This window comes from Strongylocentrotus purpuratus, unplaced genomic scaffold, assembly GCF_000002235.5.
Source record: "Strongylocentrotus purpuratus isolate Spur 01 unplaced genomic scaffold, Spur_5.0 spur5_scaffold_12, whole genome shotgun sequence".
NCBI lineage: Eukaryota > Metazoa > Echinodermata > Echinoidea > Camarodonta > Strongylocentrotidae > Strongylocentrotus > Strongylocentrotus purpuratus.
This window is the reverse complement of record NW_022145597.1, coordinates 27806342-27833267: the sequence shown is the minus strand read 5'-3', so window position 1 is coordinate 27833267 and position 26926 is coordinate 27806342. Positions and strand designations below refer to the sequence as shown.

At 38.4% G+C, this 26926-nt stretch overlaps 1 protein-coding gene across 3 annotated transcripts in view; it reads right to left on the bottom strand.

The window, feature by feature from the left end:
• The window catches only part of LOC581458 (G-protein coupled receptor GRL101), a 65177-nt gene that overhangs the window by 23157 nt on the left and 15094 nt on the right, over positions 1-26926 (bottom strand). For all 3 annotated transcript variants that reach the window (XM_030982289.1, XM_030982288.1, XM_030982290.1), the window contains exons 3-7: positions 24912-25046; positions 24365-24482; positions 19818-19892; positions 12660-12731; positions 13-84 (exon numbers count right to left, since the gene is read on the bottom strand). In XM_030982289.1, coding sequence (XP_030838149.1) covers positions 13-84; positions 12660-12731; positions 19818-19892; positions 24365-24482; positions 24912-25046 — 472 coding nt within the window. The remainder of the gene's footprint in view (positions 1-12; positions 85-12659; positions 12732-19817; positions 19893-24364; positions 24483-24911; positions 25047-26926) is intronic.

Here is a 26926-nt window from a genome sequence, read left to right as displayed (position 1 = left end):
ATTCTCACTTACAAGTTCTGAAGTCTTGGCATGCCTTGGAAGGATCCTCTAGATAAAGCGGATATCTTGTTCCCTGACAAGTCTCTGCACATAAGAGAAATGAAAATAATAAAGTGTATAAGGTGTAAAAAAACGAGGGCGTCGATTCACAAAAGAAGGACAAGTTCGCGGACATTTCATTAAAACACATTTTAATTTTGATTTTGACACGTGTTAAAATGGGATGTCGGCGAAGCTATAGCTATATGACGGTATCGTAAAACGATATCCTGAACCCTAAAATGGTTAAATTAGCTGCAGTGCTATACTCGAGACCCACCACCAAATTAACTCTTAACCAAACGATAATAGTAAACATCTTGGTCATTCAGAAAAGCATGCAATCGGTAGTTTGGTCCATAGCGTATTGAAAGTGTGTTTTACTTTTTGTAATTTTTATTAAAGAATTTGTAATTATTATATTACTTTTGTAATGTTGTCTTCTTTTGTAAACGGACTTGATGAAAAACGGCCTTGGCTGAAAGCAGGTTTTCATTTCCGAATTGCAATAAATAAAACAACAATACAAACAGAGATAGTTTTATAGAGCTCCCGATATATAGGTCTCTCCCATAAACAATTTCTATGGGGGGAGGGAACAATTTGAAGCTCCATGAGTTGACCTTTAATCGTGTATGTGTGCGCGTGTCACAACTTTCTCTCTTAATACGCTATGGTTCCTGTACCCAAGCATCATCACGAGCGTGTCAATCAGTTGGTGATGCATTGTGCAAAACCCGGCCTTTAATCCGCTGTAACATTCAATCACAAGCTAAATCTTGTTTATTACAAATGCTCGTTCAGACATTACGCGGCGAAACAAAAGATAGGATTTATATGCGAATCAAATAAGTCATGGACAAATCAATCCTTGCTTATACAACAACAAAAACAGCCTTTTATAAATGTATGCCTTTTACCTTTTTACGTCAACGATTTGCAAGGGTGGCATGAGAATAGAAGGCTGTTACACTTAAATCATCTCATAGATTAAAAGTCGTCCTGGTTTTCAAGGTTATTTTGGTTTATATTTTGTACTTTATCCGCTCTCTTGTACATCTTTGATCATTTATATAGCGGAGAAGCTGTACAGATCTGTTGTACTTATTACATAGTAGTTGTACCCTGGCTTTAGCTGAGCCGCCTTAAAGCATTTAGGAATTTCTTCCCATTGTACTGATTTCCTCACCTGGGTGGAGAGAGGCAAATGTACATGTAATTCAAATGCACGGAAATGGTTATCACCTATGTCTGATTAAATTACTAAAGTTAAATGAAATAGTGATAGCGTTGCCTCTTCTATGTTCCATGAGTATTAATGGAAGATGTCACAGGTCTTCATTATATCGCATCATTTATTCCAGTAACATGACTTCCAACCTTGATAGCAAAATACTCTAAAGTGAAGCAGAAAGATTTGAAAGTAGACTGGTGAAAGTTTGAAAGAGATCGGACACAAAAAAGTTATGAATTTTTGAAAGTTGTAATCACTAAAGGAATAGACTTTATAATTTGGGTGAATCGGCAATGACACTGTGATGTAGTTGCGGACAACTTTCCTAATCGTCCTAGCACAAAATTATAAAAATTACAATTTGACAAAAATGTATAACTCAGGACGGTCTATTCTCTTTCGAGGAACTACATGTATAATGAATGCAATTTGCTCACGGGAATCAAACCTCATGACATATTTTATCATCAGAACTCAGAACAATATCCCAATATAAGTCTTTTCAGGAGTTTTTATAGCATGTGTCTGTGAACTGTCTGTGATCTATGTGATACCAATTGCCTCTATTTCACTTGGCGAGGAAATGCCTGTCCGTGAGGAGAAGCAACCTAAAGTGAGCTATTTTCATAATCTACATTTCCTACATGGTATTGTTTACTTGCACCGTCATCATTGGTCATAAGTTCATATCATCCAATATGGCGTCTTCAGCACAGAGCGATGACGTCACCCAGAGAGTCATGAATGAAAGTTTGAGCGTTTTCAAAATGAGACCAAAAAGCTTTCTTTTGTTACATAAACGCTTGGATGAACAGGCGGCCCGATTGATAATGATGAATTCAACAACAAGTCACAGGCTGATGAGATCCAACGTCTCTCAACCTTTGTTACGGATTAACGCAGTGAACGCACCACAATGATAGACTTTCGCTTAAATCTGTATCTATAACCTCGATCAGGGATTATGTTGTTTTCCGTAAACATAAACACGTTTTAGAATTTAGGATAGCTTGACTTTGTGTGCACGACAATTGTTGTTTGTCGTAAGTGGTCGACCCCCCTCCCTCCCCCCTCCCTCCCCCCCGCGTAAGCGCCTGGACACGAGTAGGGAAACAGAACGTTGCAATGAATCAGTCGGAAGTGATGACTTAGACGTTGTTAAGAATCAAATAGATAAATTGTCTGTCTTTGCAAAAAATTGCCAGTTTTTCAACATACCAATTTTAGGCTTTTAATGCTTGTTTGCAGTTTGAGAATATCCGTCGATAAGCGATTGATATCCATCGCATCTATGTACGTAAGAGATAGGAGACTGCAAACAGACTTGCGATTGATCCGTATCAATCGCTACTCTTTAAAGACCGTCACCACTACTGGGCAAGAAGGGATTAGACCACACAGCGAGCCATCGAGGTCACTGTGACAGGTGGCTATCTCATTAACTCAGCTCTCATTTAACATAAGAAAAAGAGGATCATGGGGGACGAACAGGCACCGATTGGGGAAGTTTTCTATATAGAGGGAGCAAGTAGCTACAAGTATGGCAGTGTGCCTTTAAAAGACGGGGCCCTGACCTCCAAAATACATACACGGGAATGAACCTGACCCCCATTATGAAACCTTAGCTGAATGAGATCTGCACTCGAAATACAACACGGTTCATGAGGATCATTAAAAAAATATACAGGCAGGCCTACTCAATATTTCAGTACGGAAATAGGAGGAATCGTCAGGGGCAGGTATATAGAAATAGATACATGAATAGGCCTACTTAACATTTTGTGAATTCGCCTATCAAGTGTTCTACATAAATGGTAATGTAATCTTCTTATTCTGTAAAAGTACAGGGAACCATTTTTCGGTGTATCTTCGTACTTTTAATAACACTTATCGGATAGTCGTGCATATCAATGTAGGCCTACCTCTTAGACATGCAGTATTTAATATATTAAAACGAGGTGATTCCTAAAACCCCTAGAAAGAAAGGGTTGACCTCTAATAAAGGTAATTTTTTTTGTGTGCTTTTTTGTTTGTTGTGTGTGTGTGTGTGTGTGTGTTAGTTTGGAAGAATATCATAGTAGAAAATGCCCCTGTAAATATTTACTCTAAGATTGCTGAAAGGTATGAATCAAAACATATTGTTGTCCCACGTATGCATTTCTGTGTACAGTGCATGTGATATTCAGCAAGACTAAATCAATTTCTTCTTATTAAGATGATTCTCAAGCCTAACAGTACACACCAAATACCCGACTTTTTCCCAATTGCTCACATAATTTTGCATATAGGTGAACGTGTGGTTACTGTCCACTAAGTCTTAGGCAGTGGTATATTCCATGTACTTTTGTATGAGAAAGATGTTTTTAAAAACTATTTTATTATACTGCCATGTATTACTCCATTTTTTCAGTCCGTCAAAAAACGTTTACTCAACCCTCGAGTCTTTGAATTTGAAAGAACAGATTACAGACCTAAAAGCATACTTTGTGTCATATCAAGTATGAATAGAACTAAAAGATTTCAATACCATGCGAGTGATTGCCTTTCTTTGTCTCCCTTCCAAGAGGAGACAAAACTCCACTGCGTTCATCCTAATCACTTTGCACTCTCATTAACATTTTACGAGCCATTATTGGTGCCTGATCGCCAATATTGACCGTTAATTAAAATATAATTAATAATTGATATATGTTGTGTTTGTAAGACTGTGCTAACAGTCAACGTCGAGGGCTCAATCCCCTTTATGTACACATGAACACAATATGATCGGACATCTTGGAATAGATTAAATCATCTCAACTTCTAAATTCATTGTATCTAGTTTTATGTCTCTGAGTTCCTAAATACTACATCTGGCGACGAGAATGGCTGGAATAGGTCTTGTAGCACCTAACCCATTCCTAGCAACCCCAGGAGAACCTCCTGTGCCTTGGTCACGATGGATTTTGAGCTTCAAAACGTATTTGACTGCAAGCGGGTTGGACACAGCGGAGATACCCGACCTCCGCCGCCGCGCAATCCTGATCCACTGTTTGGGCGCAGAGGGGCAGCGGATCTTCGGACAGCTGGAAGTGTCTACTACCGGTACGTACGATAAAGCTGTTGATGAACTTGAGAAATATTTTGGGCCAAAAACAAGTGTGATGATTGAACGATATCGTTTCCGACAGAGAGTACAAGGTCATGGGGAGCCAGTAAAACAATATGTGGCAGCCATAACCGAACTTGCATCCAAGTGCAAGTTTGGCACCTTAAACGATGAACTGGTTAGAGATCAACTAATCGAAAAGACGTCTATTCCCCGTATTAGAGAACGTCTGTTAATGGAGGATGACGGTCTGACACTTAAGAAGGCGCTCGATCTAGCGATCCAGATCGAAGCCGCAATGCTGGACGCCAAGCTCCTCAAACAACACGATGTGACTGTGAGTGCCAGTACAGGACATAGTCATACTGCACATCAGGCAACTCCAGTACAGCCCTTATAAAAAAAAGTACCATGGTAACCATGGTAAAACCATGGTAAAACCATGGTACCACTATGGTACCTGTGGTACTCGTCTCTAACCATGGTACTACCATCAAAGAACCATGGTTTTACCATGGTTAAATGACAAGTACCATCGTATACCATGGTACTTCCAAATTTGTACCATGGTACTCTATGGTACCTGTGGTACTCGTCTCTAACCATGGTACTACCGTGCAAGAACCATGGTTTTACCACGGTTATATGACAAGTACCATGGTATACCATGGTACTTCCGAATTTGTACATGGTACATTGTGGTACTTGATTGGCAGTTGTATGTTTCTAACCATGGTTCAGTAGCATATGTTGTGTTTGTTTTGTTTGTTTGATTGATTTAATTCTGCGCTCAAATAACAAATAGGTGGTTATACATGTTTACATAAGTATTACATAGATAATAATGCCTAATAATAATAGCATACAATAACCTTTGTTAGTATACAATTAATGTGCAGGTATGAGTCGTTCGGTAGGAATCGTTTGCAATTTTTTAAAACAAAAACAACAACAAATTACCGAACGCATGAAATCATTTTACCGGACGCATGAAATCAAATAACAAAACATATAAGAACTATAAAAAAAAAAAAAATAAGAATCATTAAGAACAAGATAGAACCAATCATGATTCAAAAAAAAATATAAAAACAATTGTTAAACAAATAATCAGAAGAATCGTAAAAACATGATTATTATGATTTTTTCAATTTTATTATTAGAATTGTAGGGAAAAACTATATCGCGTGTATCCAGTAAAATTATGTAATTTCATAGGCCTTTAGTTTTCTAAGATTTTAGTTTAAATGAAAAACTGACAATTAAAAAAGTAGGCCTGGCTATACATCTAGGAATCTGACTAAAATTTAATATATGCATTAATGCAGTTTAAGACTTGTGCAATTTTTATTACGGGAAAACAGGAGTGGAAAAGTCAACTTTCATTTGGCCATTTATCAATAGTGTGTAAATGTAGAAATTGTGCAATAGTTTGAAATATCATAAAGAAGGTCTGCACAAGTCAAGACTATTACCTACAAGCCCCAACCCAACACAACCAGCTATATGCAGCTACAGCTACACAACCAAGGAGCAGCCATTTTGTGTGCCGAGGATCGCTGTACAACTAGTGCAGTGTACGTGTGTGCTTTGTACATGCAGCAATATAGCTAGTACGTGCACTGTTCACAGTTCAGCTTCATGCCTCGTGTACATCTCGGTGTTTTAGATCTGTAAAATCATGCTGAATTCTGTTTTTCCCGGCTAATCTACAACAGTATGGGTAAGTTTAAGAATCATCTACTTTATTTACAATCTGTACATAGATCTAGTCGATGTCTAGATAGAGTCTAGTTATTTATAACATTGTCAACTGGGACTTAAAATACCTTCGACAGGATAACAGTCAAGACTGAATATGTATGATCCCATGTACGTAATTTGTTGTAGTATCTTGACGGGTTTATGGGGCATATCATTCAAACTTTCAAAGCAAAGTTTATCCATTTACATACACATTGTCATTAACTCTACTGTTAGTATAAAGTGTCGTATTGTTCGAAGGATTGAATGTTTTATTCTTTTTAGAAAATGAATAGAATACTGCATAAAAATCTAGCAAATTAACGAATTAAGCTAATCAATGTCATGTCTGCCTGTGCTCTGTGACTGCATGTGTGATTTTATGTTGACAGTTGCTGATATTCATATTTGTTTTTTGTATTTAATTCAAAATTGTCTTTTTTAAATTACAGATATATACGCAACATGACAAATGAGTAGTTTCCATATCGACGTCGTTCTTTATCATCATCTTGACCAAAACATCAACGCCACTATCACCATTTCTTCGTCGTTAACCTCCGTTTTGGCGTTTGAACTTGAAGTTTGTTGCGAACTCTAATAATGAATTTGGACATTGGCATTATCGACTTTTGTTCTATCTTTGAACACCATCGACGTCGAACTTTGAGAGATTGAAGGTAAGAACCTCCTCTTTACCTTCTTCGTCTCTACGATTTGCGTTTCGTCGTTTGCAAGTCTGCATGATCCTGACTCCGGCTAATGATGAATTTATCGACTTTCGATCTGTCTTCGATCACCGTCGACGTCGGAACTCTACACCAAGTTTCACCATCGCCATACATGGACTTCGCATCCGATCGACATTGCAGACTCTTGGCTTTTATTCATCATTCATTTTTGAACTGTATTATGATCTACCATAGCAAGTAGGCCTAGCTACCAATTGTTTCTTCAACCAAAATCGAGTACGACATCGTCGAAGAATCTCGCACCTCCGCTGGAAGGACAGTTTGTAAATTGTACTATTGAATATGAGCGGCAGTCTTTCGCTATAGAAATAGACTAACCAATTTACTTATAATATTGCTGTGTGCTGAAAGTGTTTAGTGTCATATGCAATGTAACAAGCGGCAGTCTTTCGCTATAGAAATAGACTTCAGTTTTCGACTGTAAATTGTTTTATATATTTTACGCGAGCTAGATTTTAGCTCGTTTGAATAAACGCCCTTTAAAAAAGTAACATATTGTTTCCATTGTTTGATGTTTGATACGTCATAATCATTTGACAATAATGATCAACATTATTGTGATGTCTTTTGTTAACAGATCATGTTTGCGATAGTAGTGGCTGAACCTTGAGAAATGGATAATTGTGCTGAAAGTGGACTTCATGCCAGCTCCTGTCATTTTTGTGTACTTTGCAGACCAGCATGTTCTTTCAAAGTAAAATGATCAAGGGCTGGCAGATATTATAAGGAATACTGTGCTGAAAGTGCTTAATTTAGGTAGTAGATTTGTAAATGATAACAAAAAATCAATCATGCAATGTAATCAATGCTTTCTTTTTATTAAGCTACATGCAGAATGGAAAGGCGACTGGGAAAGTGCAGTAACATTATAGTACAAGTACCATGGTAACCTAGGTACAGGAAAACAATGGTAACGAAAGGTATGGGAGAACCATGGTAACCATGGTACCGAGAACCATGGTCATGGTACCAAGAACCATGGTAACCATGGTACCGAGAACGAAGGTAACCATGGTACTGAGAACCATGGTCATGGTACCGAGAACCATGGTAACCATGGTACCGAGAACCATGGTCATGGTACCAAGAACCATGGTAACCATGGTACCGAACACCATGCTAACACTGAACCATGGTTATCATACTTCGGTGCTACCATGGTTTTCAGTACCATGGTTACCATGGTTCTATGTCCAAATTACCATCCACCATGAGAACCATGGTAACCATGGTACTGAAACCATGGTTTTTACATGGTACATTTTTGTAAGGGAGAACATCAAACGACCATATCATAACAAAGCCCGCTCTAACCATGCTAACTCGAAGTCGTGTTCGAACTGCGGACGGACACACCCTCCGAAAGCGTGTCCAGCGTTTGGAAAACGTTGCAATTCGTGCTCGAAGATGAACCATTTCTCTAGCGTATGCAGATCTACCAAGAAAAGTGCATCTTCAGTTCGACACGTTGATGAACCAATAGAGGGCGACATAGCAAGCAGCGTGTTCACACTCTCAGACCGGATTTCTTCAGCAAATTCAGGTCAGTTCAAAGAATGTGAAGTGCAGATTGCTGGTACTAACCTCTCTTTGATGATTGATGTGGGGGCCAAAGTGTCAATTCTTAGTGATAAACTGTATCATCGACATTTCTCACATTGTAGCCTGTCATCGACATCGAGCAAGCTCATAGCATATGGTGAACCACCTACACTGATTTCCGTTCTGGGCACGGTTGAGCTTCCTGTCGGGTACAAGGATGTACATCTCGACAGCTTTACGTTCTACATAGCGAAGGGCGAGAGCCTTATGGGAGTCAATCTATTCGACGCCCTAGGATTTCAGATGAACGACCACACTGGTGAACGCATTCGGCTCATAGACAATGCGTATAGAGAACGCTATGCTGCACTTTTCAACGAGTTTGGTAAATGCAAAGGATATTGCCATGCACCAAGGGTGGATTCCTCAGTCCCACCTACTGCACAGAGTCTCCGTCGACTTCCGTTAGCTGTCAGGGATGAAGTCTCAAAGGAACTTCATAGGCTTGAATCCGATGGCATCATCGAGCGCATCGATTCATCCCCGTGGGTGTCTAATCTGGTCATCGCACGCCGTAAGAATGGAGATCTTAGACTTTGTGTAGATTTGAGGGCAGTCAACAAGGCAATCATTCCGGATAAGTATCCACTTCCTACTATGAATGAACTTTCAGCTTCATTCCACGGAGCTAAAGTTTTCTCTAAACTAGACATGAGACGTAGCTATCTCCAGGTTCTGCTAGCAGAGCAGAGCCGCCATCTCACTGCATTCAACACACACATAGGCATGTTTCAGTATCGCCGTATGCCCTATGGACTGAACTCAGCACCTAGCGCATTCCAGAAAATCGTTTCTTCAGTTCTAGCTGGAATCGAGGGCACGTTGAATCTCCTTGATGATGTGGTAGTCTTCGGAGAGGACAAGGCTCAGCACGATCAACGATAAGCAGAAGTCATGACGCGCCTCGCCAAGCATAACTTGACACTCAATGAGGCCAAGTGCACGTTCGCTGCTTCGGACATTGATTTTCTGGGATATCATGTCACTGCAGATGGTCTGACGCCTACGCTCGACAACGTTGCAGCTATCCGAACACTCCCAGCCCCAACGAATGTGAAGGAGCTAGCCTCATTCTTGGGAACAACGAACTTCTACCGCAAATTCGTGCCACAATACGCAGAAATCGCAGAACCTCTGCAGAAGCTTCTCCGGAAGGACGCGCTTTGGGAATGGCACAACGCACAAGAGACCGCATTCAACACGCTCAAAGGAAGAATCGCAGAGCCGCCAGTTCTCGCTCACTTCACTCCAAGCGCTGAAATGTACGTGACTACAGACGCGTCAGCGTTCGCTATCGGAGCAGTGTTATCGCAAACGATCGACGGCAGTGTACGTCCGGTCGCATTCGCATCTCGAGCATTGTCGGACACAGAGCGAAAGTATTCTACAGGAAAACGCGAAGCTCTCGCATGCATCTATGCCTGCGAACACTGGCATATGTACCTCTACGGTCGCAAGTTCACACTTCGTACTGACCATCAAGCCTTAACAACCTTGTTGAGCACTTCAGGATCTGGACACCGCCCACTCCGCATCTACAGATGGTCAGATCGACTGCACCAATATGATTTCAAGGTCGAATATCTCGCGGGTTCACGCAACCGAGTAGCAGATATGCTTAGCCGTACACCGAACGCGAATAGCAATCGCGATAGCCATGCAAGAAGCGACATCGAAGACGACGTCGAAGACTACGTTCTTATGGTGATCTCTCACGTGACCGCAAAGCTTGTGACGCGTGAGCAGCTGAAAACAGAGTCAGCCGCAGATGCAACTCTACAGAAGGTCTGTCATTATCTCCAAACAGCATGGCCTAGAGAGATTTCCGAAGACCTCGTTCCATATCATCGTGTTCGCAATGAGCTAGCTATCTTCGACGACACGTGTATCGCCCGTGGCACCCGAGCGGTAATCCCAAAATCGCTTCAACATCGTGTGTTACAAACCGCACATGAAAGTCATCCAGGTGTGGTGAAGATGAAGCTGAAACGATGTCGCGAAGCAATCTGGTGGCCAGCGATCGATCGACGCATAGAAGATCTCGTCAGATCTTGTGAAGCGTGTACTCTCAGCGAGAAAACTCAACCGCGGCCAGCACCACTGCAGCCGACCCCATGGCCGAAGAAGCCATGGCAGCAACTTCAAGACGACATCTTTGGGGAAGTCCAAGCCGCTCCTCAAAGTCAGCGATTTTTGTTAGTTGTACACGACCTCCATAGCAAGTGGCCTGAGATAGCAGCAACAAGCTCAGTCACTACGACATCAGTCATTAGCATCTTGGAGAAGATGTTTACCAAGTGGGGTCTTCCAGAATCTATCACCACGGACAATGGACCACAGTTCACGTCTGAACAGTTCGAATAATTCCTAGCCGTTAATGGAATTCAACATCGCCTCACAACTCGCTACAACCCTCAAAGCAATGGCGGCGTAGAGCGTTTCAACCGGGTAATCAAGGAGAGCTTGAAAGCGAATCTCGCAGATGGAATGACACCTCATTCGCTAACCGGAAAGACTCCAGCAGAGTTGATGTTGGGACGGAACCTCCGTATGCCATTCAACATCCTGAAACCACTGGTTTCAGAGCCTGCAAGCACACAGGCTGAAGCGAGAGAGATTGAGAGGAAACAGCAAAGCATGAAAGCGTACACTGACAAACGCAGACGAGCAATCACACCGAAATTCGCTATCGGTGACTGGGTTCGTGTAAAGCGTCCAAATCGCAAGCACAAGCTAGCTTCGGGGGTATCGAAACCCAAACAGATCGTGAAGAAGCTCGGCTCGAATGCATTTGTACTAGATGACGGAACGCGATGGAACACCAGACGCCTTATCGCGAGCAAGCCAGGCAACATGAATGAAAGCGATTGGGAAGACACCTTTCCATTCCCTACAAGCACTGAAGATCAAGAGCAACAGCGAGCAGAACCGCGAACTGTTCGTCGTTCTCAGCGTCTAAGGAGACGACCTGGATATCTACGAGAGTACAGATCTTAAATCCTTAGAGCCGACAAGTATTGAGCATAGAAATTAAAAAACTGGAACGTTTAAGTTTTGGACTCATATGAAACAATTGCTCAATATAGGTTAATAAAATTTCAGGCTTGTTGTTAATAAACAAGTTTTATTTTCTGGACTCATAAACTTTTGAACTCATATCTGGACTTGGTTATATAACATTATTCATCTCTTTAAAGGAGGGAAATATGTTGTGTTTGTAAGACTGTGCTAACAGTCAACGTCGAGGGCTCAATCCCCTTTATGTACACATGAACACAATATGATCGGACATCTTGGAATAGATTAAATCATCTCAACTTCTAAATTCATTGTATCTAGTTTTATGTCTCTGAGTTCCTAAATACTACAATATACAAATTACAATATATCGGGCTTTATTCCAGAGGCTTCAGTAACGTCATTCCATAATTGAAATTTAGACGCAATTATGGATGGTTCGGGGGAATGAGAAAGTGTTTTATGGAAATTACTATCGATTCAGAATGATCGTTGACGATCAGCCATGCATCAAGTCTTTTGTCTTCTTTGTGCATGGTTGATCGTCAACAAAACGGAGTTAAGTCTTTTGTCAACTCTGTTTGTTGCTACGGCAAGCAGTCAGTAAAAACGACTTCGTTTAATCAAATTATGGAAATGCAAGCATTACTTTAAACAAACAGACCTTTGTTATTCCTCGCTCATTCTTCCTGATTAAAGTGTCATATTAAAGAGCAGGAAATGAACTTTTTAGAAATGTGTTTATCTCTTTGAAATTCCGATACCACCCGCCAAATGACTTTTTGGAACCCTCTCTTCAAATTGTTTTTAATCACTCATGCGTGAAAAATGCATCATATGAGTTGCATCACATGAAAGATGAGGATCTAAGTTTTACAAATATGTGTCATTTATTAATTATAATTTTGATTAAGTTATGATAAAATGTCGATAATTCTCGGTTTCGTTTTTTCTGGGACGCACTGTATGTCAAGCAAATCAATATTTGTTAACATTTAGATAAACAATTTATTGTTTGAATATATATTTGTTTAAGCAGTGCGCGCTTTTTACAATTCAAGATATATATATATATATATATATTTTTTTTTTTTTTTTTTTTTTTGGGGGGGGGGGGTTATTGGAATTAAAATGGATGACACTTAAAAAGCAGAATACAAGGCCTCGGCTAGTATATACTCACAAAGTTCGTAAAGATGTCATGTTTTCGAACACACGTTGCCCAATGGCAGATACACCATTCCCGGATAAAAGTCTGTTAAGAAGAATGCATAGAATAGAACAAAATTATAATCATTGATACATTGATACGTGTAGTAGTAGTAGTAGTAGTAGTAGTATTAGTAGTAGTAGTAATGGTAGAAGTAGTAATAGTAGTAGTAGTAGTAGTAGTAGTAGCAGCATGAGTAGTAACATCACCCTCATCATCATCATCATCAACATTATTGTTATTGATATTTGATAGGTTCTTGAATACTATTCTTTTCTAAAGCTTGAACACTTCTGTTAATAATTCTCATACTGTATATTCCAGTTTGTCTTTGTTGCCCTGCATGTCATTAATCATTGAATGACGTAGTAGTGCAGCGGCTTAGCAAGAAAATTGTGCACTTTTTGAGAAAAGCATGAAACTTCCAGCATAGTTTGCTTTCACCATAAGATTTATTTTCAGATGTGGAGGGAAGTCAGATTTGACCTCTGATGACCCTGAGAGGTCAAATCCAAAATGGCCGCTAGTCCGCATGGTCTAATGTACAAGCACGCTTAACTTTTGAACCAAATACACCAGACAAACGTTTAAGGTTTCATTTCCAACTAACTTGGGGATGCCAATTCATTTGGTAATACTTTTGAGATCACCTGAACTCAGGGTTTTGCATTTAGGTCAAGGTCAAGGTCAAAATTGACTAAAAATAGCAAGTTTTGAATAGTTACAAAAGGTTAAATCTCATTTATTTAGGAATGGTTCACCTGCATAGTCCACCACCTTAATTCTTTTCAGGTAGTTTATTTCACAGTTTGATGTGACCTCTGATGACCCTGAGAGGTCAAATCCAAAATGGCAGCCAGTCCGCATGGGCTAATGTACAAACGCGGTAACTTTTAAACCAAATAGTCCCCAAAAACGTTTAAGGTGTCATTTCCAACTAAATTGGAGATGCCAATTCATGTGGTAATACTTTCGAGATCGCCAGAACTCAGGGTGATGCATTTAGGTCAAGGTCAAGGTCAAAATTGACTAAAAATAGCAAGTTTTGAATGGTTACAAAAGGTTAAATCCCCATTATGTCATTTGTTCTCCCCTATGTTCTTAAATTTATTAAGGAATGGTTCCCCTGCCGAGTCCTCCACCTTAATCCTTTTCAGTTAGTTTATTTCACAGTTTGATGTGACCTCTGATGACCCTGAGAGGTCAAATCCAAAATGGCAGCCAGTCCGCATGGGCTAATGTACAAACGCGGTAACTTTTAAACCAAATAGTCCCAAAAAACGTTTAAGGTGTCATTTCCAACTAAATTGGGGATGCCAATTCATGTGGTAATACTTTCGAGATCGCCAGAACTCAGGGTGTTGCATTTAGGTCAAGGTCAAGGTCAAAATTGACTAAAAATAGCAAGTTTTGAATGGTTACAAAAGGTTAAATCCCCATTATGTCATTTGTTCTCCCCTATGTTCTTAAATTTATTAAGGAATGGTTCCCCTGCCGAGTCCTCCACCTTAATCCTTTTCAGTTAGTTTATTTCACAGTTTGATGTGACCTCTGATGACCCTGAGAGGTCAAATCCAAAATGGCAGCCAGTCCGCATGATCTAATGTACAAACGTGAACTTGAACCAAATAGTCTAGAAAAAAGTTTAAGGTGTTATTTCCAACTAACTTGGGGATGCCAATTCATTACGTAATACTAAGAGATCGCCAAAACTCAGGGATTTGCAATAAGGACAAGTTCAAGGTCATATTAGGTCCAAAAAGTGATGTTTTCTTTTTTTTTAAAAATAAACTTTGCCTCTATTTTGACACTTAAGGGGCCATTATTTTATAAATTAATAAAAAGACCCGTGTACCACCACTTTGATTATCCAGGGCAAACTTGTATATAGCTGCTTATCGGCTGGTCCTGTCACTTACGTATGAGTTTCTACTTCATAGCACTGCTAACCGTAAGCACACGAAAGTGGATTAACCTTACGCTGCTTACTGGACGAAAATGAATTTTGTAACAATGCACATTCATTGTGAACGCACAAGGTGGACGCCTTGTTTTCTTGCTAACCAAATGTGTCTGCTACAGTTTTAGCACGAAAATTTGCAAAAAAGCTATTCCAAATACGACCTAAAACCTGTTCATTACCACAGCTATAGATATCCACATGACTGTATTTAGCACTGTCCACAACTTATGAATATCCTAATGGTAACGATCAAAATCTAACAGTCTACAGAACAAGAGCACAATATTCAGTGCATCCTTTCTTGCAGCGACAGTGGATTACTCATGGCGCAATTTTGATGCTTCCGGGAGAGTGGTCCAAAGAGGCTGCCACCCATTTCGTTTGTCCAGCCTAAGTCAGATGGCTCTGGCATCTCTTGATTCTTGGCCAATATCTGGTTCCAACAGTTGGCCTGGTAGCAAGTGCGCTTGAAGTGCTGCTTGAGTGCTGCCTGGGTTGGATGAATGTTCTCCAGGTTTCTAGACTTCTGTGCGAAGAGATGTTTCCTGGCATCATTCACTAGGTATGCTCTCACTGGTTCGGTCGTATCAGCACCACAAATCGCTCTGGCAGTAACATTGATCCTTCACTGACCGCCCTAGACATGTACAGGAGTTCACTGAAGGAATCATTCACCTCTGGGAAAGACTTCTAAGTTTTTCCTCTGAATGCAGAAACAGTGTGACACCCGGTGAACGCATGAAAGATTGGGAGAGGCATACATCGTGTCGGACTCATGGTGGCGACAATCATGCTTTTGTGAAAAGCTATACCGAAAGCTTGATCTGACACCAAAAGCGATCCAGCATCAGGAGCTGTCTTGCTGAATGAAGCCACGGCCAGTTCAACCGCATCAGTACCAACAGTACTTATGGTTACCCTTTTACACCCATGGGGCAAGGCCTGCTAAGTGTGACTCAGCAGGAGAGCAGAGTACTCCACTTCCATCTGTTGCATATTATACAGTTCCTTGCCCTGTGGTAGAGGAAGATGAACGACTTCGCATGACATGAAATCAAACAATTCGGTTTTGTTCTCATTGACTCGAAGGAAGTCCTTCAAGCTTTTTGGCAGCAAAGTAGAAGGAGCCACCCTTTTTCCGGTGCCCTTTCCCCTTTCCTGCCTTATTGAGGCTTTCAGGCTAGCAGGTAAGTATACACCCTAGTCAAGGTCGATGCGGATGCTTTTCTCGAGTTGAGCAAAGATGTATGGGACAAACACTCTTTCTCCATACTCTTGAAGTGTTCTTGATGTTCCAGGATTGAGCATTTGAACCACAGCTTCACCATCAATAATTATTGCTTGGGCCACAGGTGCACTATTGTTTTCGAGCAGATTTGATTCCAGGCAGCGAAGTAGATCTGCTTGAACTCCAAATCGCATTTTCCTCCAGTTAATATGCAAAGCTGGCGGGGCTGCCTGGTTTTCATGAGAGAAGATATCTCCATCCCTTGTCTGACACGAGATGTACATCCTGAAAAAGAGACCACGTACAGTCACTATTAGGTGCTGCAAGCTGTGCCTTCTGTTTTAACATAACCTTCGCCGGCTGCCGACTGGAAAATGGCAACTTGTTCGTATGAAGTGTTTGTGTGACGTGTGACAGGTGTCGTACACTGCTCTAGCCTTTCTGTCACACACTTTGTGTACTGCTCCTCACCTAGGGTCCCAATCCTTCTCCCCGTTTCAGCCAATTGGGTGTCCATGATATGTCGCTTATGCCAATGACTAGTAGGTCTTGACTTTGTTCTAGAAATGGATTTCCCATCTCTTTCAGTACTGTCAGAAGTTCCCATCCTCAAGAATGCTAACTGCACTCCAGGTTGCTGGTCATGCTGATGTTGTCTAGTGTTAGCATAACCGTTATTTTGCTTTATGGCCTGTTCCTCAAACTCTGTAGGGATACTTTAAATTACTTAGAACCAAATAAAACACAAAGTAACTTAAAGAACATCTTACCAGTATTACTGAGCAGTAATGGAAAGGAGCAGTTTTCCTGTCTTGAATTGAGATTTTTGCCGTATACTGCCTAGCTGCCAGGGCTCAAATTAATTGTTTGTCCACGGGGGCTCTCCCCCCCCCCCCCAAAAAAAAGAGCCCCCCTGAGCCTTCTCACGGGGGCTCTTGTATTACTGACGGGGGCTCTGTTTTATACAAATATCCATTGAATTGGTACCTATGATACTCCTCAATTATTTGCTATTTCTTCATTATCATTTCAATCAGCATTTTCCCTCTTACAAATTTACAAGCTACATAGCTGTTACTGGCCTGTGTATATAATATATACGCATACAACACTGATCTTTATGATGTCTTTAACGTGACATATCTTCTTCTCCCCTTGCAAACGAAAAAGAAAACAAGGTCAATAAAAGGGATTAAGCGACAAATAATGATTGTGATTCATATTGATGCGAATATTTGTTTGAATAAGTATTGCTATTTACCCGAATCTTCTTTGTAAAAACAACTTTTACAAATCTCAGCCATGCTTACTGAGTTGAGACGTTCCATTCAATTTAAAATACCCATTACATAATACACTTCTCCTAATCTCAAAGTGATCTTACAGCACAGTGGCAGAATTGCATGGCTGAGATTTATAAAAGTCGTTTTTACAAAGAAGATTCTGGTGAAAAGCATTGCTTATTCAAAAAAAAATCCTTGCATTAATTTGAATCACAATGATTATTTGTCGCATGGTCCTTTTATTAAATAACCTTGTTTTTTGTTTTGTTTGCAGAGGGAGAAGAAGCTATGTCACGTTAAGAAATCATAAAGATCAGTTGTATTATGCGTATATACATTATGATACCAGAACAAATGTTGATTATCAGAATGTCATTTTGGAATACCTCTATACAAATACCACATTGTCTTAAGCCCGTATCAGTATAAGTATGATCCAATATAAAGCTATTATTCTTTATTTAATTCAGTATAATGCTTTTCCTCAAAAGTAGTTTTGCTATTTTTTTAGGGTTGAGACGCTAAGAAATGGTTTCAAATGTACATTACACGAACCCTAAACCATTGCAAAATGATGGTGGTTCTCTCTCTCTCTCTCTCTCTCTTTATTTTAATCATGCATTATCAACTACATATAAAGCAGCAACAAAAAATAGGGTTATCTGAGATAGGTGAAAGTAAGTGTTAAAAAGAAAGTCATGCTAAACGGCGCTTCGATTCCCCCCGCCCCCTGAAAAAAATAAAATAGATTAGTAGTCCTCCTCTCCAGCATCCCCCTCTCCCCCCCCCCCCGCTTTAATATCACATTTTCACTTGGCAGCCCAAGGGGGCCGGGGGGAGGAGGGGGTTAAACCCCCTACCCCCCCCCCCCCCGTAGATCTGCCCATGTTACCATATCATTCCACGATATTTTGGTCTTCCTCTTCTCCTCAAAAGGGACTTTTAGATTTGCGTGGATGTGGACATGGACGTGGAAAAACTTTTTGTAACCATTCAAAACTTGCTATTTTTTAGTCAATTTTGACCATGACCTTGACCTAAATGCAAAACCCTCAGTTCAAGCGATCTCAAAAGTATTACCAAATGAATTGGCATCCCCAAGTTAGTTGGAAATGACACCTTAAACGTTTTTCTGGACTATTTGGTTCAAAAGTTAAGTGTGTTTGTACATTAGACCATGAGGAATAGCGGCCATTTTGGATTTGACCTCTCAGGGTCATCCGAGGGCAAATCTGACTTCCCTCCACATCTGAAAATAAATCTTATGGTCTAAACCAAATATGCTAGAAGTTTCATGCTTTTCTCAAAAAGTGCACAATTTTCATTATATTGGGAGCTTATCCACTGTACTATAGGTGAAAATACTTTTGATATGCACTGTGTTCCTTTGCATGGGTTTTATATTGAATAAAGTGATCTTCTACAAAACTATATGTCAGGCATTATTTATGTGCATCATCTCTTCTTTCTTGTTGTCTTTTTTAAAGAATATTGCCATACGAAAGATATATCAGAAAGGCTATTGTACTGTGCATCATCAGATGGATTTATTTATGATTGTATCAGAAATTTGAAACGAGGAAAAATAAGCGAAGGATAGCTTACACGACGGTTCGTTGTTTTGCTATTTTAGCGTAATCAATGAGGCACTCCTTTAGCGCACAAGACATGCATTTTTTAACATCAATTTTCCATCCTTAAAACAAAGGCCTTTATCGCAGTTCTGACTTTGTATCAAGATAATTTTTTTTAATAACTTAATTAAACGGGGCATTATATTACACAGAGAAAATGCGCTGTTATTGTCAGAGACCATGCACTTAACGGCATTAAAATCTACATAGTGTCTTCCATTATTGATTTAAAAAAAATCTTTTTAACCCCACCAACCTCGATCTCGTCTGTCGGCACTCTACGGTGTAATTAATCTCCGTTTATTGAGGACTATTCATCGAAAGAAATCTCTAAATAGGTTAATAACACCTAAGGACCCAAGCTACATGGGAAATAATGATGATAAAGATGTTGGTATAATTGATTACAATCCAGAGATTTAATTAAAACGCTCAGAGTCATTACAAAGTGGGTATGTTATATGCCGCTCTAACGTGTGTTATACCTGTTGAAATAGTACATCAAAGTAAATACACTATACAGGGACCCGTTTCACTAAGCCTTTTTTTCAATGAAATATTGCTAAAATATGGCTAAAATATGGCTAAAATCAGTGACAAATCTGCTGATAACCAATCAGAAGCAAGGATTTCAGTAGCTTATAACAAAAACTGTCATTGTCACTGATGACAAGTTTTGTGAAACAACCCAGGTTTGTAGCACAGTTAATTAAGAGACAATTTGTATGACAAGAAATGTCTAAACAATAAAAAGTGACGTAACTATCACTCTTAATTAACTGTGGTTAGTTTTTGATTTAATAACGGTGTCTTTTCTCTCGCTAAATTAAAAGTGCTTTCCTTGCATATGATGTATGATTCATAGGGAATATATTATGTTTAATGTTCTATCGGTATAGTGAAGCTCTGTGTAATTCAAATAATCAGTATGTCAAATCAATCGTAAAACTCAAAATCTCGAAGTAAAACTCGAAATCTAGGTATAAAACGGCGAATAATTAAGGCGTTCATATATATACTTACAGTCTTGTCAAAAGAGGATACTCGGCTTGAGTGATTGGCAATCCATACTGTAGATCGGAGAAGTTCGTGAGTTTCCTGTAAACAAGTGCAAATCATAAGAAAATCATAAAAAATATAAGAATTTGTTATATTCATAATTTCGAACAGATTTTAAAGGAATTTTTTTTATCGAATAAAATTCAACGTTCAGCTTATATAACCTTTAAACAATGAGGCTTACAGATGAAAGAAGTGGGTGAATGATGTGTACGATACATACGACGTAAATCCAAACTGTCACTGATGTATAGATAATGTTATGGGTGATTAATAAACGGCAAACTGTTCGTTCGTGAAAATTGTATTGCTTACGGGCCATCCTGTACTAGAAAAGAGGGGACATTTTCATAAAAGTTTTTAGCAATCCCCTATACTAAAAAAAAAATTAGGATTTAAATTGGGTAATCTAGAAGTACTATCTGAGAGACGGGGCAAAAAACTGCATTAATGGGAGGGGAGTTGACTTTTTGAAACTGCTTTGGTTTTGTTTTGCGATTGGATTTCATTTCTTTCATTACCCATTGTCGATGGTTCTCCACATTTATTTGTTATCATTCTGTGTAATTATAATATTGATGATAATAATAATAATAATATTTTAAAGTCCATTCCAAATTTGCATTAAGTTAAACCGAAAATGGAAATTCTTTTTGCGCAATTGATCGTGAGCCCGGCTGCCACTGAGCAGCTCCAGATCGACGTTGCTCTATCCCTTATTGTTAAACGCCAAACAAGGTAGCAGCAACTCCCGTATTTTTAAACTCTAATTAAATGGTTTGTAGTACAATCTTTGCATCACATCTACATGACATTAGAAAACTTTAACATCGTGAAAGATATTTCGGCTTAAATTGAACCTTCCCAACGATCATTATAACATTTTAATGTGTTTACACAAATACGTCTATCAATTCTTCTCTATTAAGGGAAATTGGATCGTCGAGATTGGGTGAAGAGATAATAATTGTGAAAAGCATGATTACAAATATACGACTTTCTAAAGCTCTAATGATCATTACCTGATAAAATGAGTAACCGTCATGATCAAATATTGACTGTTCCTCCATTTAAATTAGTTTACCTGTCAATTTGTGATCAACACGAACATGAAGCGGAAATTTGTAATTCTATCTGGTCGACGTGTTTTGCTAAAAGGTTAACGATTTCGGAAGATGTAATCTTAATGATAAAGCACGCGAACGTTAAAGTCAAATCTATTTTCTCATTTGTAGATTCTGTCCTACTCGCCCACTTGGCGGACAACAAAATATTGTAGTCTACAAGTCTCACGTTTTTCCAACGAAAAGGCATTTGTTGGTATTACTCGTCTCTATACGTTCTGATCCTATCTGTTAAATCTATGGGCAAATATATGACGTATGCTGAGTAAAGAATAAGAAAGTTTAAACTCTACAAAGTAGTATATAACAAGATGAGTAATAACATGTGCTCTCAAATATAATGCCTTCCACGAATTGTAACGATGTCAAACATGGTAGGAGCTACCCCAATAAACAAAATCACGTGAAAATCACGTCAATATCAAGGTATCGACTTGAGGAGAGTTACGTTCTTCAAACACCGGACATTTACGTAAATGTGTCAATACGTTTATTGCACTAGGTCACTTAAAACACACGTACACTAAATCACGCAATTGTCACTGCAATATCACCATTATAATAACGTGATTATCCCTACCTTGGAGACCATGGTTTGGAAACCTAATACCCGTGTTTTTTTGGTTATGAAATTACATCTTCATAAACGAAATTATCGCGTCACAGAAACACGTGAAGCGTTAGTGATAGTTTTAGTCAAAATACCTGCGTGAAATTCACGTGAATATTACGTCGAAGAGGAAATATATTACTGTAACCCGCGTTCAACCCAATAATTACGCAAATGTTACACAATAAATAAACCAAAGTAATGACGTTCTCATCCCGTTTCTGAACATCGTGTTTTGGATCTTCCATAATTACGTCCAGGCGCGCCGGAAGCAGTTTGGGATTAGAGGGGGTGGGGGGGGGGGGGGAGTGGTTGCAAACATCCCAGAGGAGAAAGCTAGTTGCAACTGGTCCAGTTGATGAACCAGTTAATGCCAACTGGTAACCCCGGAAATTGAAATGGGCTAAATGATCCAGTTGGTCCAGACCAGTTAGAATTCAACTGGTCTAGCTGAGCCATTAGAACCATTTGGTAAAACTTCCAACCAGTTGGACGGCAACAACACTTCAATACTGGTACGTCTGTATTTCCAATGTAAAGGCATTGGTAATAAGTAGACTTACATAATTTAATTAATCGAAAAAAATTTCATATACTTGTATTTTATTGAAATTATTTTAGTTCTAGTTAATGTTTTCCTTTTTCATGTTTAATCAAATGTAATTTATACGAAGTAGCGAAATGTCCTAATAACTGGTAATTTATATTTGTAGTATTTTCGAAATGAATTGCATATAACTAAATCATCAGTAATTAAGAAATATGCTGTAAATTCAGATAAAATGTTTTAAAAACATAGATCTGCACGCACCCCATATTCAATATGCAAATTAATTTGTGTCAGCTGGTTCAACTGGAAACATGCCAACAGTCAGCCAGCAGTCATCAACTGGTGCAACTGGAAATATGCACACAGACCGGTTATCAACTGGTGCAATGAAAAGATGCCAACAGTCAGTTATCAACTGGTGAAAATAGAAATATGCCAACAGACACGGGATTATCACCACGGAACTTAAATGGTAACTGTGAGACCATCAAGACACCCAAGAACAACTCATTTTTCACACCTGGAAATCACGGAATACCCAGCTTAGATTAATAATCCGTTTGAGTCGCGAGATCAACACCGCGGAACTGCTGGCAACTTTGACTACCATTTACATAGGTGTTTTAAGACGCCTAATAATTACTAATTTTTCACACCTAAATATCACGAATTCACAGCTTAGATTAGTAATCAGTTTTAGCTACGTGATCATCACCAATAAAGTTATGGTAACTTTGAAACCATTTCAAAAGGTGTTTTAAGACACCCAAGAATAACTCATTTTTCACACCGGGAAATCACGGAATACCCAGCTTAGATTAATAATCCGTTTGAGTCACGAGATCATCAACGCGGAACTGCTGGCAAATTTGACTACCATTTACATAGGTGTTTTAAGACACCTAATAATTACTAATTTTTCACACCTAAATATTACGGATACACAGCTTAGATTAGTAATCAGTTTTAGCTACGTGATCATAACCAAGAAAGTTATGGTAACTTTGAAACCATTTAAAGAGGTGTGTAAGACACCTCAGAATTACTTATTTAATATAACCAGAGATTCGCGGACAGAACAATAAGACGATTAGCCGGTGTAAGTAACGTGATTATTACCATCAACCTTGGATAACCTGTAAAACCAATCGATTAAGGAGCTTACAAGACCGAATAATTACTTATTTATCACCACCATCGGTTAACGGACAAAAAACTCGTTACTTGGTCAAGTGGTTATTTGGTCATAAACACGTGATTTACAGAGGTAAGTGGAATCACGTTACTCCAGTCGCGTGATAAATTGGTGGTCTTTAGGTTAGATGAAAACGTGAACAGGAGTACCTTTTTTTTTGTAAATGAAAGCACGTGTCGATAACGTTTAAATTTAGTTCAAAGGGCACCATACTTTAAAATCACTTAAAATACACTCCCAAAAGAGGTTACTTTTTAGTGTTTTGTTTATTGGGACATTAATATTCAGCACATAATTTCACCTCTCTGAGTGTAAAGGATTGGAGTTTGACTATTTCAGGAGTAATATTAAAAGTATACGAGATGTCGTTTTTTTAGAGAGAGACGGAGTAAACCTCACGCTTAAAATATTCGAATCCACTCTCGAAAATTTGATCCAAACCATTTCTTCAAAGTAGCTTCCATGATAATTTGGAGTGAATTCAACTTCAATACGAAGTGCTCCCGACTATCACTCCTGAAATAGTTGATTTCCACTAATCCTAAGAAATTATTTTTTCAGCACGATGTAGATGTTGGACACATCGTGTTTCAGCGTAGTAAAGACGTAATAACGACGTAATAAGGACGTGAAACATTATGTCAAGAACGTGTTGTGATCAAATACACAATAGATGTACTCTCCACGTACTTAAGAAACATTTTTGTTAAAGTGATATGTCCAGAAAGTTACATGCAGTTACACATATTGTTTTACGTTCACATTCTGTTTCCACACTGCTTTACTTTGCATATATTCATGTATTTCATGTATTTAATTTGTTTCATTTGCTTCATTGTATCTAGTATATGTACACTGCAAGGCGTAATGTTAAAGCATTGCTGCTTCTACATGTACCTTTCCTGTATTTTGAATAAGAATTGAATAGATAAATATAGGAACAAATAATAAATTGATTAAATAGATAAGTAATTAAATAAATGAATAAAGTGTTAAGACAATATCAGAGCCATCACGGTAGTCTTTACTTACAAGTATCGTATTGTTGACGGGAGCGTCAAAGATCCAAGGTTGTTGATTAGTCCGTTCATGTCACATGACGCTCCAACCTTCGAGCAAAACGAGCATGTACTACTACAATTTACTGCCTCTGTAGCGAAATGAAGTAAACATTAATATGTTAATGATTTATTCATTTATGTTCATTTATGTTACAGGTATTTTCTTCTTTTGTTATTCGTTTAACCATTTATTCATTCAATCACTAACTTATTAATTTCGTTGGCTGTGTTCTTTTCTTCTTAAATTTTTCGTTTATTCAGTCAATCATTTATTAATTTAAAAATTTACTTGTCGATTCACTTTTCTAAATAATTTTGTTTTGTAACTTACCGTTTCATCTCATAAATCTATCAATTTATCAATTAATTCACCATTTTTTAATAATTTTTTTTATTTCTGTTAATTAATAAATCCATTCATTCACTTATCTATTAATTTTCAGTAATTCATTTGTTTGTTCAACTCTTGATAAAGTTTCTTTTGAAATAAGATTTATTTAATCAAGCTTATGGCCTACCGCAATATATCTCGTCGCTTTGATCAGCACAGTCTGGTTTTCCGTCACATATGGATGTCAACTGAACACATGTTCCTGTTGTGTTGAAGCAGCGCATCTGTTCGGGTGTTTCGCAACTTTTGAAGTCTTTATCACCTGATTTAAAGAAATGAGATAAAAAATATCGAAGTCTTCATCACTTGAATAATTTTGACTTATTGAGTTGGTTCATGCTTTTTATTTTATTTCTCCATTGGTCCATATAATGACTCAATAACAAAGAACATAAAAACTTAAGGTATGATTTTAAAAAAAATATACAAACAATAATATCTTCATGTCAAACTCATATTTACATATAAACATATCATAACGAAATTTAATATTTTTATCACATATTATTATAAATTCAAAATATTAATTATTATCCGAACTATATCCGTGGAAAAAGTGCAGGAGACCGAAATCATGAGCGATGCTTGGCTAGGATGGCGGCATCAAACAAAAAAATGTTAGGTGAAATTAAAATGTAAATAGATAGTAGAACACCATGCTCTGATTCGATTTACCTTCAATCTTCAAAATAGAGATAAAACTACTTCACAAACATCGAGCTCAAAAGAAAAATTCAAGTGTCGAGTGATGTCTGAAGAAGAAACAAATTTACGAAGAATTTCAACAAAGTGTGATGCGACAATTTTAGTTCTAAAAATAAAGAGAAAACTTTTTCAAGCGAGACAGATGTAGTTCCGTATATGAACACAATTATTTCACCAGTAGGTGATTGAAAGTTGTGAATCGTTATTTGTTTGCGACAAAAAATAGCAACCTTCTCGGTTACTTCAACAAACATATCTTCTTGAAAAAGCATATGGCCTCTTTAAACACAAACTTATGAACAACTTTATTGATTTTCTTTTGCAATCAGTGTCCATAGTACAGCGGATAAGCTCCCAATATAATGAAAATTGTGCACTTTTTGAGAAAAGCATGAAACTTCTAGCATAGGCCTAGTTGGTTTAGATCATAAGATTTATTTTCAGATGTGGAGGGAAGTCAGATTTGACCTCGGATGACCCTGAGAGGTCAAATCCACAATGACCGCTATTCCTCATGGTCTAATGTACAAACACACTTAACTTTTGAACCAAATAGTCCAGAAAAACGTTTAAGGTGTCATTTTCAACTAACTTGGGGATGCCAATTCATTTGGTAATACTTTTGAGATCGCTTGAACTTAGGGTTTTGCATTTAGGTCAAGGTCATGGTCAAAATTGACTAAAAAATAGCAAGTTTTGAATGGTTACAAAAAGTTTTTCCATTTATTTGTCATTTGTTCTCTCCTATGTTCTCAAATTTCTTTAGGAATTTACGCACCTTGATCCCTTTCAGTGAGTTTATTTCACATTTTGATTTGACCTCTGATGACCCTGAGAGGTCAAAAAAAAAATGGCCGCCAGTCCGCCGCATGGTCTAATAATTGTACAAACACGCTTAACTCATGAACCAAATAGTCCAGAAAAACGTTTAAGGTGTCATTTTCAACTAACCTGGGGATGCCAATTCATTTTGGTAATAATTTTGAGATCGCCAGAACTCAGGGCTTTTGCATTAAGTCAAGGTCAAGGTCAAAATTGACTAAAAAATAGCAAATTTTGAATGTTTACAAAAAAGTTTTCCCATTTTTTTGTCCCCTTATGTTCTCAAATTTCTTTAGGAGTGGTTCCCCTGCATAGTCTCCATCGTAATCAGTTAGTTTAATTCACTAATTATAGCACCAAACCATTATTTGTCTTGTAACTGACCATTTGCATATAGCATGGTCAGTGGGCAGCTAGCAGCGCTCAAAATACACGGGGGCGGTGGGCGATTCGCCCCCGTGAGCTACATAATCGCCCCCGTCAGGTTGCTCACGGGGGCGATTGCAAAATTAAAAATCGCGCCGGTGGAATTATAAAATAAAGATTATCTTTTCTGTTATAACTTTAACACCATATTGAGTTTCAATTTTCAAACCTTAAACCAATGAAATTGAA